This window comes from Hypanus sabinus, chromosome 7 (assembly GCF_030144855.1).
Source record: "Hypanus sabinus isolate sHypSab1 chromosome 7, sHypSab1.hap1, whole genome shotgun sequence".
Taxonomy (NCBI): domain Eukaryota; kingdom Metazoa; phylum Chordata; class Chondrichthyes; order Myliobatiformes; family Dasyatidae; genus Hypanus; species Hypanus sabinus.
The window spans coordinates 33,525,103-33,545,660 of NC_082712.1; the positions used below are offsets into that span (position 1 = coordinate 33,525,103).

The 20,558-nt window shown below is 41.6% G+C and overlaps 1 protein-coding gene across 19 annotated transcripts in view; it reads left to right on the forward strand.

The window, feature by feature from the left end:
* LOC132396665 (microtubule-associated serine/threonine-protein kinase 4-like) overlaps positions 1-20,558 on the forward strand; it is a 398,948-nt gene that overhangs the window by 311,881 nt on the left and 66,509 nt on the right. For all 19 annotated transcript variants that reach the window (XM_059974425.1, XM_059974427.1, XM_059974426.1 and 16 more), the window contains 4 exons: positions 2,984-3,062; positions 4,303-4,460; positions 13,399-13,474; positions 14,419-14,628. In XM_059974425.1, the coding sequence (XP_059830408.1) occupies positions 2,984-3,062; positions 4,303-4,460; positions 13,399-13,474; positions 14,419-14,628 (523 nt within the window). The remainder of the gene's footprint in view (positions 1-2,983; positions 3,063-4,302; positions 4,461-13,398; positions 13,475-14,418; positions 14,629-20,558) is intronic.

The window sequence follows — 20,558 nt, forward strand, 5'->3', positions numbered from 1 at the left end:
GGAGTGTTTGACTAATGACAAATTTAGTCGCAAAAGTTAAATTCTGGGAGCACTCAGCAAATCAGGCAGCATCTGTGGAAAGCGAAGCAATTAATGTTTAAGTTCAAAGCTGGGAAAGAGAGAAGACAAGTTATTATCAAGCTAGGGATTGGACTGTTTCTACCAGAGCAAGATCAGATATGCCCTGAGGATAAGCTGTAAGCAAGGTCATCTGGTTGTTGGGATGGGATGAATGGGGACAGTTGGGAGAAAGAGCTTCATCCTTTTTATCATAACAGCTATGAAATGAGGATGATTAGAGAGAGAGAATACAGATAAAGAGTTGCAACATGCAGAGCTGCACGACATAGCAGGTCAGGCTGTGCAAATAGAGAAAATCTGAGTTGACGTCACAGACTGATAGATAACCTGACCCATTCTGATACAGTGCGAGAGAAAGGAAGAGGGAAATGGGCTACCTAACGGAGTAGAATTCTATATTGAGTCCAGAAGGCTGCATATATGCCCAAATAGAAGATGGGAGGTGCTCTTCCTCAATTTCACATTCATTGCAAGAGTGCAGGAGGTCGTAGACAGGTGGGTTAGAATGGTTAGTGAGTTTGCGGGTGATACCGAAGTTGATGATATGTCGGGCAGTGAAGGTAATATCCAAGGTTACAGCAGGATGTTACTGGACAAGGGAATGGCAGATGGACTTTAGCTTCTTCGAGTGCAGAGTGATGCATTTTGGGAAGATGAGCCTGGGTAGACAGAGTGAATGGCAGGGCCTTGGGGTACAAGTACATCGTTGCCCTGTAAGTGACAGCTCAAGAAGGTACATAGCACACCTGCATTCTGAGACATTGAGTACGAGTGTTTGGGACGTCATGTTACATTTTCATTGGGCTGCAATTGGAATACTGGGTGTCATTCTGTCACCTCCCTACGTGTGATTACGTTAGCAAGACATAGATAGGATAGATAGCCAGAGTATACTATGGTTATGAAAAGTGTAGATTGGATAGACAGACAGATAAAAGTTCTATCTATACTTTATAGCAGTGTCCAAACTAGGTTTAAAGTGAGAGCATGGAGGGGTGAAGGGGATCTGAGAAGTAAATATTTCACACACAGAATAGTTGCCATCTGGAATGTGCTGCTAAAACATATTGTGGAGGCAGAAATAGGACCAACATTCAGAAACATTTGGTGAGAAAGGTATGACACAACAGGGATTACTATAGACCAGTATGATGGTCAGCATGAATGCAATGGGCTGAAGGGCCTGGTTCTATGCTGTTACAGCCATGTGTGGGAGTAGGAGCTTGTCTGTGGACTGAGCACAGCTGCCCCAAAAAGCTGTGTGTGTGCAGTATGAAGGCAACTGCATTGTTCACACTGAGTGTAGTTTGCCAGTCTGGGAGAAATGTCAGTGAGGTACCAACTGCAGCGGAGGGACTGTTTTGGTCTCTGGGTGGTGGGATGGGAAATGAGGAAAGAACAGCTACAGCGTCTCCTATGGTTGCAAGGGAAAGTGACATAACGTGGAGTGGTTCATGGCAAAGAGAGGGCAGAGCAGAGTTATGAAAGGAACTATTCCTCATCTTCTATTCCTCATCTGCATCCTTCAGTTCTCTCACGTAAGGTAACTGCATCGGAACACACCATGTGTGTCCACTCGTGGTGCCAGCTCTGATTTTCTCTCCAGTAACACAGACTGAGCCACTCAGCATGTTCAGCAGCCCGGTTTCTCTTTATTTCTTTGTGTAGCACCCACATATCTTTGTGTTCCTTCTCTCTAACAGCCCTCCTTTCTGTGCTTTCATCAGTAAAGAATGTTGTTCTCTCCTAAATGTCCCCATTAGCTCATCAATCAGATCACCTCATTGGCTGACAGAGGACTCACAAGAGATCGCGGATGCTGGGATCTGGAGCAACAAGCAGTCTGCTGGGTTTCAACCTGAAAAGTCGACAATTCCTCCCACTGACACTGCTTGGCCTGTTGAGGTCCTCCAGCAGATTGTTACTCTGACCTCCTTGGTATCTTTTTCCCCGCCATAACCCAGGTCTCAGTATCATGTCTTGTGCATGTGATGCTGTTACAAGGAAGTTTTTTATTTCACTTGTACATACGTGTACGTGTGCTTGTGACAATACTTTGAAGAATATTTCATGTCCTGTCCATCTCTTCCCACAATTTGATACTAACTTGTTTCCTATCCTTCTCAGTTCATGTGAGGGGTCCTCGTCCCAAATTTATTTATTTATTTAGCAGTACAGGGCAGAGAAACTCAGATCATCCCAACCTAATCATGGGACAATTTACAATGGCCGGTTAACCTGTGGGAGGAAACTGGAGCACCTGGAGAGATCCAGAAATTCCACAGGGAAGACATACAGACTACTTGCAGAAGGGGCTGGAATTGAAATCTGAACTTTAGAACGTCTAGCGTCTTCACACAAACTGCTGCGCTAACTTGATGCCCAACAGATGCTGTCTGCTCAACAGAGCTTATCCAACATCTACTTTTATTCTGGATTTCCAGCATCTGCAGTGCTTTTAAATTTGACAGACATAGTTAATTTCTCAGCAAGGTCTAGGCCAGGATCTAGCTTTAAAATTTCAAAATTTCTGGTCTTTTAGTAAGGATTTGGAGTCCAATTTTACAATAACTATTCCACTTTTCAGGATAATCCATTTTAGAATAAAGAACCTATTGCTTAAATTTTGCAGAAAAGTTCAATTCAGTAAATACCTCATTCTGAATTTTCTTTATCATGTTCCTTTGTGGTCTCAGTAACTTGTCCTTGCAGCTCCAGAGGCTGGATCTTGAATGTGATCCAAACAGCTTCTATCTTCGCTATAGTTGTCAGACAATTAATTTTTCATGCAAAAGAAAATGTAATAAAAGGCAGGTTGAAACCATTGACATTAATTTGTGAATGTTCACATTCAGATAATTGCAGTACCAACCTTGCAGCATAATCTAATAAATGATTTCAGGAGTGACGGGCGTCGATGGTCTTTGGCTTCCCTTCCATCATCTGGCTATGGGACAAACACTCCAAGCTCCACTGTGTCGGTAGGTTGTTTTCCAACTTGACCTAGTGAACTGTCTCACATCTGACGCAACGATAAACTGCAAAGCATCCTCTTGGGTCCTTTGCACTGATGAGCTTGCAGATACTATGGTGAGGTTGTTGAGGCCAAATTTGGAGTATTGTGTACAGTTCTGGTCACCTAACTAGGATTTACTCGGATGAGGCCGGGTCTTCAGGAGTTGACTTACAGGGAAAGATTGAACAGGTTAGGATTTTATTCCTTGGAGCGTAGAAGAATGAGGGGGAATTTGACAGAAGTTTACAAAATTATGAGAGTAAATCTGAGTAGGCTCTCTCCACTTAGATTAGGAGAGATAAATACGAGAGGACATGGCTTTAGGGTGAAAGAGGAAAGGGGAACTTCATTCAGAGAGTGGTGGGAGTGTGGAAAGATCTGCCATCTAACGTGGTAAATGTGGACTCACTCAAACTTTAAGAATAAATTGGATAGATAGATGGGAGAGGTCTGGAGGGTTATGGACTGGGTACCCGTCAATGGGACTAGCGGAATAAAGTTTTGGCACAGACTAGAAGGGCCGGATGGCCTGTTTTCTGTGCTGTAGTGTTCTATGATTCTGTACTTCAGTAGTTAACTGAACCATGGAGTAGAAATTGGACAATCCTGCAAGTCACTCTGGTTGCTGGGCTCTTATTTTTGGAATCACTGTTTAATAAGTTCAAACAAAACCTTCTATGAATCTGTTTTGAAATTGATTTGAAGTTGGAAGATGTGAAATATGACCAACTTGTGGGTGTTCTCCAGGATATGATTAGGTCCCAGGAAGATCTTGTTGGATTAGTAAAGCTTGTGGATATGTTTCAAAAAAACTTCAAAGCTGTGAAGATCTGTGTATCTAATCTGTGACGACAATTTGTAATCCTCACAAGGAGGATAGAAAGGCAAAGTAGTTAATGCTGTAGAATGTGTAGAATTTTAAGTTTTAAATGGAGTACTCTAAAAAATGAATACTATATTCTCTACCTTATTAATGCACTTGACCTTGGAATTAAATATCTGATCTTCCTCCATGGGATAAAGTTGAGTCTGTAATAGTATTTGTAATTTTTGATTAATTTGTAGAAATTGAGCCTACTAGGTCATAAAACTCATTGACATGATTTTCTAATTGGTTTTCTTTTCTTTTCACTGAGTCTTTTTGACCAAATCCAGGATTAGTCTAAGCAATTTAAACCGTGGTGTTCTCCCTTTCAATTTTCTAGTCATCCTGCTCATCTCAGGAAAAGTTGCATCAGTTGCCGTACCAGCCAACTCCGGATGAGCTGCACTTCCTTTCCAAGCACTTCTGCAGTACAGATGCCATCTCGAACGAGGAGAGGCGCAGGCCTGTCTCAATGCGACCACGTTCCAGGAGCCTGAGGTTTGTACTCTTCAACTTCCCCTGGTAGTACCAATAAAAGTGTAATGGGAGCCAGAATGAGGAAATAAATGTTCATTTTATTCCTGATTTGATCTTTGCTGTGAGATTAGGATCCACTATAATCCCAATTCATTCACAGTTTGTATGATATAGAATAAATAGTTCACGAATGAAAGTTATACTTGAAAACAATTAAAAAAATTATCTCTGATCTTTTCCATGTAGAGGCCTAAAAAGAAAGTTATAGCAAAGTAACACAAATCTTTGTAAATTCAATTTTAAGAACATGCATGTTTATACTTGGAGTGTTTTTCTGCATGATGTTGAAGAAATATTGCTCTTTCCTTTCCCTCCCCCTTCTCCAAGCTGTAATCACTTGAATGTCCAATACCATCGTAATATTTCAATGAAGTGCTCAGTGTTCAGCCATGGCCAGCAATCGGTGGTAACCCCTGTGTAACTAACAGCATCAAAGGTGTAATTCTCTTCTTGCCAATCCCCACAGACCGGTGTTTTTCTGGTTCTTACAACTCATTTGATTATTGCGTAGAATCATTGGGAGAGTGGGTGCATTATTATAAATGTCATATTGATTAAGACTGAGTTAGAGGCGAGTAATCACATAAAATTAAAAAAAAACACAGGATGAGTACTTGAATTATCGAAACATAGAACACATTCTACCACGTGCATCATGATGTTAGTATAGATACGCATTTGATGGATGCCGTAGATACAGAGGGCTGAAAAGATTTGTTTCGATGCTGTATGACTGTCTTAGGACAGTGGTCACCAAACTGAGTCCAGAGACAAACATTTAGCATTGAATAGAAAAGAACCCAAAAATTGAACCCGTCCAGGAGGAATCGGCAAGGGCCACTTCTGTGAAAGGAAAAGCAATTGGACTATGTTCTTACCAAGCACATAATCCATTCTGACCCAAGTTTTATGTGTTTCATTACTGGAAGCATAGCACAGCTCTTACATTGCATTGCTTAGTCTAAATTTTCACCTTGTTTTTCTAATGATGCACTGATTTAAGGACCTTTAAAATGGGAATTGTATACCTGTACTGAGGCTGAAGCATGGGAATAAGAAAAATTCAAGCTTTCCTGGACTTGAATTGCAATAATCAGGAACAGACGTGCACTTATTTCAGTTGAAATAGTTTAATCATCATTAAATATTAAATATAGATTCTGACATCCTCGGAAGTGCTTCGTTCATAAATTTAAATGTGCTTCTTTTGAAATTACAGATTTCTGTTCATTAACCTCAACTTCTTCTCTGGCAATCATAAACCTTTTAAGCTCTGAACAGATCTTAGACGGGTTATGAAAGGTCATCAGTTTAAGCCAATAATTCTGTTGCATTTGCCACAAATTCTGCCTGACCTATTAAATCTTTCCATTATTTCCAGATGTGTGTGGTTTTCTTTATCAGATTTCCAGCACTGGCAGTCTTTATGTTGATTTTTTTTTATTTAAATAAACTAAACTTTATCCATAATAGAACAATATTTACAAGAGTAAGCCTTTCAAGGCCTTTTCAGTGTTTATATCCATACTCAGTGCTTTCGGTCCTGTTCTATTGTATTCATACACACCAATAGCACAGCTGCCACTCATGGCACAGGGAGTATTTTTTGCATTCAGATATAGAAGGACTCTTCATTGCTGCTTCTGTACCAGTTTTGTTTGACTATTCAAGCTTGTTATCCCTGAGCTAACCCCACCGCCCCCCCCCCCCCAGAACTTGGAAGAACGGTGGACCACTTTTACTGTGGCCTTCACCCTTTGACCTGTTCAGCATGGGTGACCATACCAAGCGCCAAAGCATAAAGCCAGCATCGCTCTCCAGGTCATTGAGGCACGCAAGCCTCTAAATCCAACAACAAGTTTGTAGTCCTCTTGGAGGTCAGCATTTTGTACGTGTTGCTCTAAGTTTCTCTTGATAGCTATGATTCAAGGGTTGAAACTTAGTTTGATGTCACAGTTTTTTTTTATGACCTGGTCTTGTTTTGTCCATTCATTTCCACCTTCATACCATCCTCTACCCGTTCAAAGATTCAAAGTACATTATCATCATCAAAATATGTATACATTATACAGCCTTGAAATTCATCTGCTAACAAGAAGCCAGGAAACAAAGAAACACAAAAGAACCCATATTTTAAAAAGTCTGTAGAATACCCACTGTGCAGAGTAAAGAACCCACAAACAAATAGCGTTCTGAGCTGAAGTCCACAAGAGAATCCTGTTCAGCGCAGAGCCGAGGAAACCTTGTGGATCAGCGATCTGACCCTCGATTCGGCATGTAATAGACCTTTCCAATTCATTAGGGTGCCTAAATCTCCGTACAAACATCGCGTTCAGTCAGACCGGTACGCCCTGGTACCTGGACCCTGCCGCTTCGATTTGGCCTATACCCGACCTTTCTGATTCAGCACGGCGCTCTGGTCTCTGTCCAAACATCGAGTTCAGCTGGGTCAGTACACTCTACTGCCCGAACCTCGCCACCTTCATTCATCCTTCAGCCTGGTGCTTATATCGGTCGAATCTTGGGTCCTCCTCACGCCCGCTGTCTTGCCTCGCCGTACCTAGGTTCTGCCACGTAGAATTGCCTTCAAGTCCAAAGGGATGTTACAGACTATTACTTGTGATGATCATTTAACCAGAAAAAGTATGATTAATAAAGTAATTAGTTGTTTTCCTTGTTTCATTTGCCACCAGCCAGAAGTCACTGAAGTTCACCAGTGCCATTCTTCCTCCTCTGATCCTCTGATCTTAAGCCTTATCCTAGAGAACCCTGCCACAGGATGGGATTTAGACATTGAGATTGGAGCTGGAATTCCTTGGAACAGCTTGTTGTGGCAGTTTTCTCTCTTGGACCCCAATGAAAATTTCTGCTGGAAGTCTATTTAAAAAAAAGATATAGCCTTGTTTGCTAACTTTGAATAGATCAGATCTGCATTAATTTGTGATGAAAACGTATTAACTCCCGCCTGAGAAATGAATTGGATCTGGTCCAATTTGCCTACAGTCACAATAGGTCCACACAGATGCCATCTCATTTGGTGCTTCACTGAACCCTGGAACATCTGGATGACAAAAATGCATACATCAGGATGCTTTTTATCAGCTACTGTTTGGCATTCAATACTATCATCGTCTCAAAACTAATCAAGAGCTTCCCTCAATACCTCCTTGTGCAATTGGATTGTCGGCTTCCTCACTTGCAGACCCCAGTCAGTTCAGATTGGCAACAGCATCTTCTCTATGATCTCCATCAGCACAGGTGCACCTCAAGGCTGTGTGTTTAGCCCCTTCCTCTGCTCGCTTTACACTTATGACTGTGTGGCCAAGCACAGCTCCAATGCCAGATTCAAGTTTGTTGACGACACCACTGTCGTAGGCCAAATCAAAGGTGGTAATAAATCAGCGTATAGGAGGAAGGTTGAAAATCTGGCTGTGTGGTGACACAGCAGCAACCTCTCACTCTGTGTCAGCAAGACCAGATTGTTGACTTTAGGAGGAGAAAACCAGAGGTCCTTGACCCAGTCCTCAGTGGAAGATCAGAGGTGGAGAGGGTCAGCAACTTTAAATTTCTTGGTGTTACCATTTTGGAGGATCTGTCCTGGGCCTAGCACGTAAGTGTATCTATGAAGAAAGCACAGCAATGCCTCTACTTCCTTAGGAGCTTGTGAAGATTCAGCACGACACCTAAAACTTTTGACAATCTTCGAAAGATGCATCATGGAGCCTGGTATGGAAACACAATGCCCTTGAACAGAAAATATGACACAAAATAGTGGACAAGGCCCAGTCCATCATGGGTAAAGCCCTCCCTACTATTGAGGACATTCACATGAAGCATTGTCACAAGAAAGCAGCACCCAACCCATGGAAAAGCCTGCTTCCATTTAACCTATCTATACCCCTCATAATTTTGTATACCTCTGTCAGATCTCTGTCTTCTACATTCTGAAGGATACAGACCTAATGTATTCAATTTTTCCTTGTAACTCAGACCCCAGAGACCTGGCAACATCCTTATAAATTCTTTCATACTCTTTCAATCTTGTTTATACCTTTCCTGTAGGGAGGTGACCAAAACTTCAAACAATGCTGTAAATTAGGCCTCACCAATTTCAACATAACATCCCATCTCCTGTACTCAGTACTTTGATTCATGATGGCCATTGTGCTGAAATCTTTCTTTATGACACTACCTACCTGTAACACCATTTTCACTGAATTAAGGACGTGTATTCCCAGATCCCTTTGTCCTACCACACTCCTCAGTGCCCTACCATTCACTGTGTTAGACCTACCCTGGCTGCTCCGACTGGCGTGCAAAACCTTGCACTTGTCTGCATTAAATTCCACCTGCTATTTTTCAGCCCAATTTTCCAGCTGATGCAGATCCCTCTGCAACCCATGATAGCTTTCCCCATAGTCCATTACGTCTCCAGTCCTGGTGTCATCTCCAAATTTGCTGCTCGATTTAACCTCTTTATCATCCAGATCATTGATACAGATGATAAATAATGAAAGACTAGGCACCGAACCCTGCGGCACTCCACTAGTCACCAGCCTCCAGTCAGAGAGGCAACCATCTACTGGTTCTGGCTTCTCCCAAAAAGCTGATGTCCAATCCAATTCCCAGCGACTGAAGCTTCTTGACCAGTCTCCCGTGTGGGACCTTGTTAAATGCCTTACCAAAGACCATATTGACAACTTCCGCTGCCTTTACTTCATCCATATGCCTGGTAACTTCCTTAAAACTCTGTACGGTTGTTTAGACATGACCTACCACACATGTAATTATGCTAACTATCCTTAATCAATCAATGTCTAACCAAATATTTATAAATCCAATTCCCTTAGTATACCTTCCCAAGACTTTCCTAGAACTGGTGTCAGACTCACTGGCTTATATTTTCCTAGTTTATGTCTAGAGCCTTTTTAAAACAGTAACAGCTTTGGCTATCCTCCAATACATTGGTACCTCCCCTGTTGCTAAGGATGATTTAAATATCACTGCTATTTCTGGCAACTTCTGCACTTGCCTCGCTTGGAGTCTGAGGGAACACCTTGTCAGGTCCTGGGAATTTAACCATCCTTATTTGCCGCAGGGTAGCAAACATCTCCTCCTCTGTAATATGTCCAGGGTCCATGAAGTTGATGCCGCTTTGTCTCACTTATACAGACTCTGTGTCCATCTCCTGAGTAAATACAGATATAAAAAAAATTTAAGATCTCTCTCATCTGTTTTGGCTTCACACTTGGATTACCATTCTGTCTTTCAGAGGACCAATTTTGTCCCTTGCAATCCTTTTGCACTTAACATATCTGTAGAATCCCTTCATCTCCTTCATCTTGTCTGCTGGAGCAACTTCATGCCTTCTTTTAGCCTTCCTGGTTTCTTTCTTAAGTTTTCATGCATTTCTTATACTCCATAAGCACTTCATTTGTTCCTACCTTCAATGTATCCCCTTTTTTCTCTTAACCAGGGCCTTAATTTCTCTTGAAAACAAAGGTTTCCTACATTTGTTATCTTCACCATTTATTCTGACAGGCACATACAAGCTTTGTACTCTCAGAATTTTATTTTTGAAGGCCTCCCACTTGCCAAGTACACCTTCGACAGAAAACAGCCTGTCCTAATCCACACTTGCCAGATCATTTCTGACACCATCAAAATTGGCCTTTCTCCAATTTAGACTCTCAACCCACGGCTCAGACCTATCTTTTTGCGTATTTACTTTGAAACTAATGGCCTTCTTGTTCCCCTACACAATTGTCTGTCACCTGCCCTGTCTCATTTTCTAATAGCATATTCTGTATTACCCATTCTCTCATTGGGACTTATATGTACAGCTGAAGGAAACTTTCCCGAGGACTCTTAGGTGGTCTGTAATATAGCTTCATTAAGGTGGTCTTACCTTTCTTATTCCTCAGTTCCACCCATGACATCTCACTAGTCGAGCTCTCCAATCTGTCCTGACTGAGCACTGCCATGACATTTTCCCTGACTAGTAACGCCACCCCTCTTCATTTATCCCTCCCACTCTGTCGCGTCTAAAACAATGGAAGCCTGGAATACTGAGCTGCCAGTCCTGCCCCTCCTGCAGCCAAGTTTCACTAATGGCTACAATGTCATAATTCCAGGTGTTAATCCATGGCCTGAGCTAATCCACTTTTTCTACGATATTTCTTCCATTGAAATTTACGCAGCTCAGGATCCTCGTCCCACCTTTTGATTTCTGACTTTGTCTGAGGTCTGACCAACATCTGTCTCCGCAACATCCCGACAACTGTTCTAGCACTCTGGTTCTCACCCCCCGCAATTCTAGTTTAAATCCCACTGACCTTCCTGCTCGGATATTAGTCCCCCTCCAGTTCAAGTGCAGACGATCCCTTCTGTACAGGTACCACTTTCCCTGGAAGAGAGACTAATGTTCCAAAAATCTTAAGCCCCTCCCTCCTGCACCAGCTCCTTAGGCAAGTGTTAAAGTGTAAAATCTAACTAGTTCTGGCCTCTCCAGCACGTGGCACAGGTAGCAATCCTGAGATCACTACCTTGGAGGTCCTGTCCTTTAACTTAGCACCTAACTTCCTGAATTCCCTCTGTAGAACTTTATCGTATGTCCTACCATTGCCATTGGTACCTACAAGGACCATGACCTCTCTCTGTTCACCCTCCCACTTAAGGACTTGATCTGAGGGGTTTCAGACCCTGGCACCCAGGAGACAGCATACCATCCGGGAATCTTGTATTCCCCCACAGAAACCCTTAAAATCCCCTATTACCACAGTGCACCTCTTCTCCCCACCCCCTTCCCTTCTGAGTCATAGAGGCAGACTCTGTGTCAGAGACCCACTGCTGTAACTTTCCTGTTAGGTCAAGCCCGCGGCCCTCCCAACAGTATTCAAAGTGATGCACCTGTTGTTGAGGAGATGGCCACAGGGTTGCCCTGCACTGGTTCCTTAATCCCTTTCCCCTTCCTGACTGTCACCCAGTTTCCTGTGTCTCTGTATCCTATCTATCACCCTAAGCCTCCCAAATGATCCAGAGTTCATCCAGTTCCAGCTCCAACTCCTTAATGCGGAGTATTAGAAGCTGCAGCTGGATGCCCTTCTCACAGTGTCGTTGTCAGAGACACTGGACGTCTCCCTGCCTTCCCACATCCCGCTAGAGGAGCATTCCACTATCCTGTCTGACATCTCTGCTGTCCTTACTGAGCTGATGTAGTTTACTTAGAGCTTCTCTTTTTGTTGCTTTCTCTGACTGAAGCATCAAAGAGGTAAAGACTCAAGATCACCACTCTAACTTTGTCCACTCAGACGATGGCCACTGCGCTTGCCCCTGCCTTTTTAAAATTTGCTCTTGCTAATCAATCCCAAATGCCATTTGGCTCTGGGTCAGAACACAAGTAAACTGCCGCGATCCTCTGCTGCTGCCTTCTACTCGGTCAGAGGGCCCGAGTGAAACCCCCTCCTCTTAAACCTCGGATGTGTGGATTGGTCGCTCGAATGTTGGTGCCATCTTTCATTGCTTGATTTATAGTTGTTACTCTCTTACGGATTTGACTGTGCCCACAAGCAAATAAATCTCAGGGTTGTATATAAGTATGTTGATGATAAATCTGCTTCAAACTTTTGAACTTTACGGCTCAAACAGGCTTATTTAATAAATAGACATTTTAATCGCAGTTAGGGTAACACATACACAATCCAAATATTAAAAATCAATTAAAACATCCTCGTATTGGTGTCCTTTCATCCAGAAGATTGTCTTTCATTTCTGATGTCTCTTTGGAGGTCTGTAAATGAGTTAACTTTGTGCAAACCCCCCCACCATGTTTGACTAACCAGTTTATGAGATGGAACTGCTTCAAGAGTTTTGCTTGTGCAGGCAATCACGGAAACTTGTGCTGCGTGTACTTTGCCCTTAAAATTCTTTGGTTCTGTGCTGAAACGCATTGATGCAACAGCAAAATCAATAGGAAATCGCAGTTCAAGCATTCAGGTACTTTTGTCGTCAGTTGCTCCATGTCGCATTGATGAGACCAAAGCATCATCGTTTGTTTAGCACAGAACAGATCACTCTCAGACCTTGTCTAGACTGCATCTAAAGATATTAACAGAATTGGAGGTATATTTAGTGAACAGATGGAACTTCAAGAAGATATGTGCAAAAATAGCTTGAAATCAGTGTCTATTTTCAGATTTCTATTAATAAAGGTATCGGTTATTGTCTTTTTGGAAGTAAATTCTGATTATACTTGAGAAAAATATTCTGGATTTGTGTATGTATAATACTTGGTATTAACAATTATTTTTTAAGTGCCACTTGGTATGAAGGCCTGTTATTTATGACCTAGGAAAGACTTTCAAAGGATTCATGTTAATATTCTTGTTATAATTAATGCTCTAGCTATATTTTCTCCAAGTAGTCCTCTCATATTGGAGTGTGTAGAATTGTACTGACAATTAAATAATGGAAAATAAAGGTTCTTTCATCTGAAGTTACTTCAAATAGTTCTGCTTAAGAGAAATATAAACAACCCATTGCAACAGCAAAATGATACAAAATGTACTTTGAAAGAGGCCACCTTTGTGAGAATAATGGAATGGAAATTCATCCTTGATTGCAGGGACCAGATAGCAGCTGTACATTGTACTTCGCTTCCAATATTTGGTTCAATTTACTTCAAACGATCAATTTCTACCTCATTTGTTGTTGGTTTCAGAAAGTCCGCAGGTTTTCTGATTTTTTTTTATGATTTTGAAGGGTAACACCTGTGAAATAGAATGATATAAATACCAGCCATTTTTGTTAGTTATCGTGTGGAACCCCAGGAGAACAATTATTAAACCTTGTAGTGAATAAGGTGCCCAAAGCTTCTAAAACGTTGCTTGCTCATTTGCAGCCCTGGACGTTCTCCAGCCTGCTTTGATAATGAAATTATCATGATGAACCATGTCTACAAAGAGCGATTTCCAAAGGTAATTATTGTGTTTTTATTCTGCAGCTGCTATTTTGGTTTGATGATTTAAAAAAAAATGTCAAAAATTCTTTTCTGAGATCAATTCTCCATATCTGGATTGTTTTTATTGGTTTAAAGAAAACTTTGAAGTTGATGAAAATCCAGAGGAGCAACATCAAATGTCCTATGTAAAACAGCCTGCAGAAGCCTTGTGGTTAAAGGTTTAAATTATAAGCTTTTCCCCTCTTCAGAATTGCAAAGAGGGAATAGTCTGGATCACTCTTAGCAGTGGCAAGTTGGTTGTTTTATAAATGAAATTGACATGAAAGAGCACAGGTTAAATGGAAGAGCAGATCCTATTTGTGTGGCATTTCACCAAATCGTGAGTATAAGTATCTCCCTCCTGAACTTCCAGCCACCTTATTCCTTTACTTTTAATTATCTCTGTATAACAATACATAGGATCAAATTAGACCATCAATTTCAAACAATTTGTTGGTTGCCTTCTTTTTAAAGGAACATTGGTGTTGCTGGATGCAGATTGCATGCATATTTTCAAACTCATAATTAATATGTTTTATTCCACGATATTCTTGTGGAAATTTTGCTGAGCTGCATTTTGAGACAGTAATAGAAGGAGTCATTGAGGCTGTTGTGGTGGAACACCGCAAGCTATTGTCAGTAAAATTGGCATTAAGTTTAAGCCAAAAAAAATAGCCCGTTCTCGAATAATCTGGTTGGTTACTTGAGGTTTTATTTCTGTAAGCCTGTTATCTCTGTATTCATTATAAAAATAATCAACAGTGTCTTCTCAAATGGGAAGGCCAGAAATGTCTTCCATGTGCTAATATCACTAAGAATCTGTACTTGTAAATTTTTCATCTGATATGCAGGCATTTTTTTGAAGGTCTTGTATGGTTTATTTTGTATTTAGCACATTAACCAAGTTGTTTGGTTCCTCAGGCCACAGCCCAGATGGAAGAGAGGCTGCAGGATATTATCACGAGCTATTCTCCTGACAACGTTCTTCCACTGGCAGATGGAGTCCTCAGCTTTGCTCATCATCAGATCATTGAACTGGCACGAGATTGCCTGGATAAGTCCCGGCTGGGCCACATCACTTCTAGATACTTCTTCGAATTGCAGGAAAAATTAGAAAAGTTGTTACAGGAAGTAGGTATTTCAAGTTGTTTTTTTTTTGGCAGTTGGGTTTCTGGGTGGAAAACTAATAATGCTGTTCAGTTGTACATATGAGGTCATTTTCAGCTGCTTAATATACAACAAAAAAAACCCCGTAAACCTGAAGATAAAATGCAGTTAGATTTTGGTAACAGGAGAGGTTTTGCTTTGAAGTAGTGAGGTCTGCACACATTGAAGCCCACCAGTGCCATACTAATTAGATAGATTAGATTTGCTTTATTTTTCACATGTACATCAAAGCATGTGGTGAAGTATGTCATTTGTGTCAAATCAAATCAGCAAGGATTTCAGCCCACAAATGTCACCATGCTTCAGCACTAACATAGCATTTCCAGAACTTACTAACCCTATCTGCTCTGACTTTGAAATATGGGAGGAAACTGAAGCAGTCGGAGGAAAGCCAGGTGTTTACAGGGAGAACATAGAGACTCCTTACAGACTGGCAGGATTCAATCACAATTGATTTTATAGCCAGTGTTCTAAAGCTTTGAGCTAACTGCTAAGTTACTGTGCCATCTATAGATACAGTTAATATCTTCTGTACATCTTCCTTTGCCCTTCTAATTATTACAAATGCCATGTCAGTTGTGCCCCAGATGCAACTCAAAATTTTGGTTCAAGTCATTTTGAAAACTTAACTTCATTTTAAAAAAAAACACTGATACTTTTTTTTGCATTATTGTGGGTCTATTAACTAGAGCAGTAGACAAATGCATTTTGATTAAGTGGATAGATTATGTCTTTGAGAAAAAGTATCATAGCTGAGGCCAATTCTGTTCTTGCTTGATCCCTGTAAAGTTACTTTTCCAGCTTGGGTTGCATTCTGCATTTCAAGAGAATAGCCCAGTTTCTCCAACCTACTGAGTCTAAAATACCTCATTCCTGGAGCCTTTCTTGTAAATTCCTCTGCAATCTACCTTTGTATCTTCATTGGTGACCAGAACTAGACAGGGTATACTTTGCCTTGTTCAAGCTGACACTGACTCTCCAATTTTGTTAAATAACTTTTTACACAGTATTTATGCTATTTCATATGCTCTGTTAAAAAGCATATAGGTAAGATCCACTGCATTTCCTTCATCAACCTGCTTGTTACTTTATCAAAAGACGTTACTGTACTAGGTTAGTCAAACATATTTTTTCTGATTTATGCCAGCTTCCCTTAATTAGCTGAACCCCCTCCAATTATCTCTTAATATTTTTCCTTGAAGATAATTTTCCAGAAGATTGTTTCTCATATCTTATTCATCACTGATATTAAATTGACAAGCCAATTGTAATTGGGAATATCCTTGCACCATTTCATAAACAAGGATGGCACATTTGCCACTTTACAATTATGTGGCACCTCTGAATTATTCTGGGAAGATTGGAAGATTATGACCAATTCTTCTGCTATTTCCACTCCCACTTAGCAATTTGGGATGAAAGCAAACAGTAGCATTGACTGTAAACATTGCTAGACTTTCCAATCATTTTGCCTGCTTTTGAATCTCATCCATTACCTCATTTTTTCAGTTTCTACCAACACCTTCTTGGAAAACATCACTATACAGTATTTGTTAAGTATTCAAGCTTTGGCTTGACATGTATCATCTCTCTTGCCCCTAATAGTTCTCCACTAAGATCTTGGCCTCATTTATAGCTTACATGCCAGTAAAACATGCATCAGATTGCCATCTTTTTCTTTCATCAAATTCTCTAACTCATTCCTTTTTGTTGAAGTGTATCTGACCCATACAGAAAACTCTCAGAACAAAAAGTCCATTGTCCCCATCAGTTCCACTCAATATAGCTTCCTTAAAGATTACTCTTCTTTGTTTTTGTCTATCAGTTCCATTTCAGCCTGGCTACTTACTCTGTCAAATCCTGTGGCATTTTTTTGTGCATCCAGGGAAGGGTGAAAGATTATGATAAGCTGTTTTGGGATCTGCACCCCCTGTTCCCCAATTCCCTTAGCAACTTGGAAAGGAAGCCACCCAATCCAAACAACATGCACTCTAAATAGAAATGGCCTTTCCAACACATTTTGAATTTCAGTCTGCTCCCCTTTCTGCCCATTGATGCTAGTCAGTTGATGTCATTTGATCCTCAAAAGATGGTTCTGCCCCATGCAAAAGTCGAAGAGATCCTCTTATTTCAGTCAATTCACATATACAAAGGATTCAAGTTAATTGGGACACATCAAGACCAGTACGTCTTGGCCCAATTAAACAGCTGCACCAATTAGCTGAAGTTTCGTGCATTTAGCAAAAAAGTTGAAATATCAATATCTGAGTAACAAATTGTGTATTTAAAAGAGATACAGAACAAATTAGAGCACTGCCAATGCTATTACAGTGCTATGAAACATTATATTGGTTCCTAATAGTTATCAATGGAGGAATTCATCCAGTGTACGTTGCAGTGTATTGGATGTCTCTGGGGAGGGAGAACATGTCTGGTGAAGAGGTTTGTCATGTCCATTCTGGGGAAGTTCACACACCTTTGGTCCCCACCAGACACTTGGCTCTCACCTGAAATCCAGGTAGATGTTTGAATGCGACAGCGACCACACCCCACTCACCACTTCAACAGCAGGGCTGAAGGGCACGATGAGGCACAGGAGAAGTCATGGGTATCCACTGCGACAAAGGAAGACCCCAGTTTCTGATGACTATCAGTACCACTGGATCTGGTCGAGAGAGTGGAACTTTCCCAGAGCATTGACTTTCCTGCTTTAAAAACTGTACTGCCCAGTGATGAGCAATCAACTTGCTACGGTGTTCTTTTGATCAACTGTAAATGAATAAAATTAGTACAGACCCTGATGCAGAATATGGACTACTTTCACACAATGCTTTTGATGATTGCATCCTCCAAATTTTAATTTTCTTTGTAACAATTAGCATGGTTTTTGATCCCTTCAAATCCTTCATTGTTCCCAACTAGCTGAAGAAATGAAATCATTTTATTTTCACTCCTGACCATTTCTGGCATCTCCAACCATAAATGCTTGAAGCTGCAGTAAGTAAAGCAATCACAAGCAGATCTGCAGATGCTGGAAATTCAAGCAACACACACAAAATGCCGGTGGAATGCAGCAGGCCAGGAGGAAACACTGTCGGCGTTTTGGGCCAAGACCCTTCGTCAGGACTAACTGAAAGAAAAGATAGCAAGAGATTTGAGAGGGGGAGGGGGAAATCCAAAATGATGGGAGAAGACAGGAAGGGTGGGGGGGTGGGATAAAGCTAAGAGCTGGAAAAGTGATTGACAAAAGGAATACAGAGCTAGAGAAGGGAAAGTATCATGGGAACGGGAGGCCTAGGGAGAAAGAAGAGGGGAGGGGAGCACCAGAGGGAGATGGAAAACAGGCAAAGAGTGATTATGAGAGGGGCAGAGAGAAAAAAAAGGAGGGGGGGATAAATAAATAAATAAGGGATGGTGGTAAGAAGGGGAGGAGGGGCATTAGAGAAGTCAATGTTCATGTCATCAGGTTGGAGGCTACCCAGATGGAATATAAGGTGTTGTTCCTCCAACCTGAGCATAGCTTCATTTTGACAATAGAGGAGGCCATGGATAGACATATCAGAATGGGAATGGGACGTGGAATTAAAATGTGTGGCCACTGGGAGATCCTGCTTTCTCTGGCGGACAGAGCGTAGGTGTTCAGCGAAACGGTCTCCCAGTCTGTGTCAGGTCTCACCAATATATAAAAGGCCACACTGGGAGCACCGGACGCAGTATACCACACCAGCTGACTCACAGGTGAAGTGTCGCCTCACCTGGAAGGACTGTCTGGGGCCCTGAATGGTGGTGAGGGAGGAGGTGTAAGGGCAGGTGTAGCACTTGTTCTGCTTCCAAGGATAGGTGCCCGGAGGGAGATCGGTGGGAAGGGATGAGGGGGAATGAATGGACAAGGGAGTCGCGTAGGGAGCGATCCCTTTGGAAAGCAGAAAGGTGGGGGGAGGGAAAGATGTGCTTGGTGGTAAAGCAATTCTAAGTTGTCTTACTGCTTATTTCTTACCAACTCTTAGTGACAAAAATCATTGCTTTTTGAACACAAACTGCAACTGACACCATTTTAAAAACAGTTCACTGTAAGCACAGTGTAGTGTCTAACGGCCACACGTGTTCAAGTGACTGATGCTAGTTAAGAACTTCAGCAACAATCTCCTGTCCTAATTAAGCGGCATAGAGTTCCAAATAAACAAAGGAAATACTGGCCATTTTCTCAATTAGATTTTTTTTTCTTTAAGAATTGTCCTAATAATCCTCAGCCTTTTCTCCTTGGAGCGACAGAGGATGAGAGGTGACCTGATAGCGGTGTACAAGATGATGAGAGGCATTGATCGTGTGGATGGTCAGAGGCTTTTTCTCAGGGCTGAACTGGTTGCCACTAGAGGACACAGGTTTAAGGTACTGGGGAGTAGGTAGAGAGGAAATGTCAGGGTAAGTTTTTTACACAGAGGGTGGTGAGTGTGTGGAATGGGCTGCCGGCAATGATGGTGGAGGCGGACACAATAGGGTCTTTTAAGAGACTTTTGGATAGGTACATGGAGCTTAGAAAAATAGAGGGGTGTGGGTAAGCCTAGTAATTACTAGGGTAGGGACGTTTGGTACAACTTTGTGGGCCAAAGGGCCTGTATTGTGCTGTAGGTTTTCTATGTTTCTAAGCGGCAGACCATTGTATACAGTAAATGCATTTCAATTGAACATCCTGTGGCTAAACAAGCAATGTACCATAATTTCTAGCTCTCCCTCAATCTAAAGCAGCCTTTCTTTGGAATTTTACCACTTAGTAAGAAAATAGGCTCCTCTTTTGCAAATAGCTATAAATGGCAGAAAGTCAGTTTTACTCTGGCACTCGCTGTTGCCTGCATGTCCTGCAAAGCTATGATATTGTAGCCACTGGGCCACTGCAAGCTCATTATGTTTTGTAGTCACATGTTTGTCATTTGTGCGATGTAATGCTCCCACCAAAATAGCAAATAAGACCGTAAGACATTAGGCTGAATGGCCCAGTGAGTCTGCTCCGCCTTTCCATCATGGCTGATTTATTATCCCTCTCAACCCTATTCTCCTGCCTTTGACATGTGACTAACTGAACTCTGTTTTAAGTATATTGAATAAGCTGGCCTCCAAAGCCATCTGTGGCAATGAATTGCACAGATTCACTACCTCTGGCTTAAGAAGTTCCATCATGTCTCTGTTCTGATTGGATGTCTCTCCATTCTGGGGCTGTGCCTTCTGATCCCAAATTCATCCACTTTAGGAAATGCCCCTCCACATCCACTCTGTCTAGACATTTTAACATTTCAATGAGATTTCTCCTCGTTCTTCAACACTCCACTGAGTACAGGCCCGGATCCATTCTCATATGTTAACCCTCTCATTCACAGAATTATTCTCATGAACCTCCCCTGGGCCTTCTCCAAAGCCAGCACATTTTTTCTAAGGGTCTGAAACGGCTCACAATACTTCAAGTGCTCTCTGACCAATACTGTGCAAAGCTTTAGCATTGCATTTGCCTTCGTTACCACTTATTCAACCTGCAAGTTAACCTTTTGCAAAGCCTGCACAAGGTATCCCAAGTGCCTTTGCATCTCTGACTTTTGAATTTTCTCTCTTTTTAGAAAACAGTCCCTGCCTTTATTCCTTCACCAAAGTGCATGACCATATACTTCTCTACACTAGATTCCATCTGCCACTTCTTTGCCCATTCCCTCAATGTGTTGAGGTCCTTCTGTGGACTCCCAGTTTTTCCTTTGTAATAGCAATTACACTCACTTCTGCTCCACGAAACACTCAAATTTCTGGCATACTGCTAGTGTCTTCTAAAGTGAAGACTGATGCAAAATATCAATTAATTTTGTGCATAATTTTTCAGCAGTCCGATATCCACTCTCACCTCTCTCTTACTC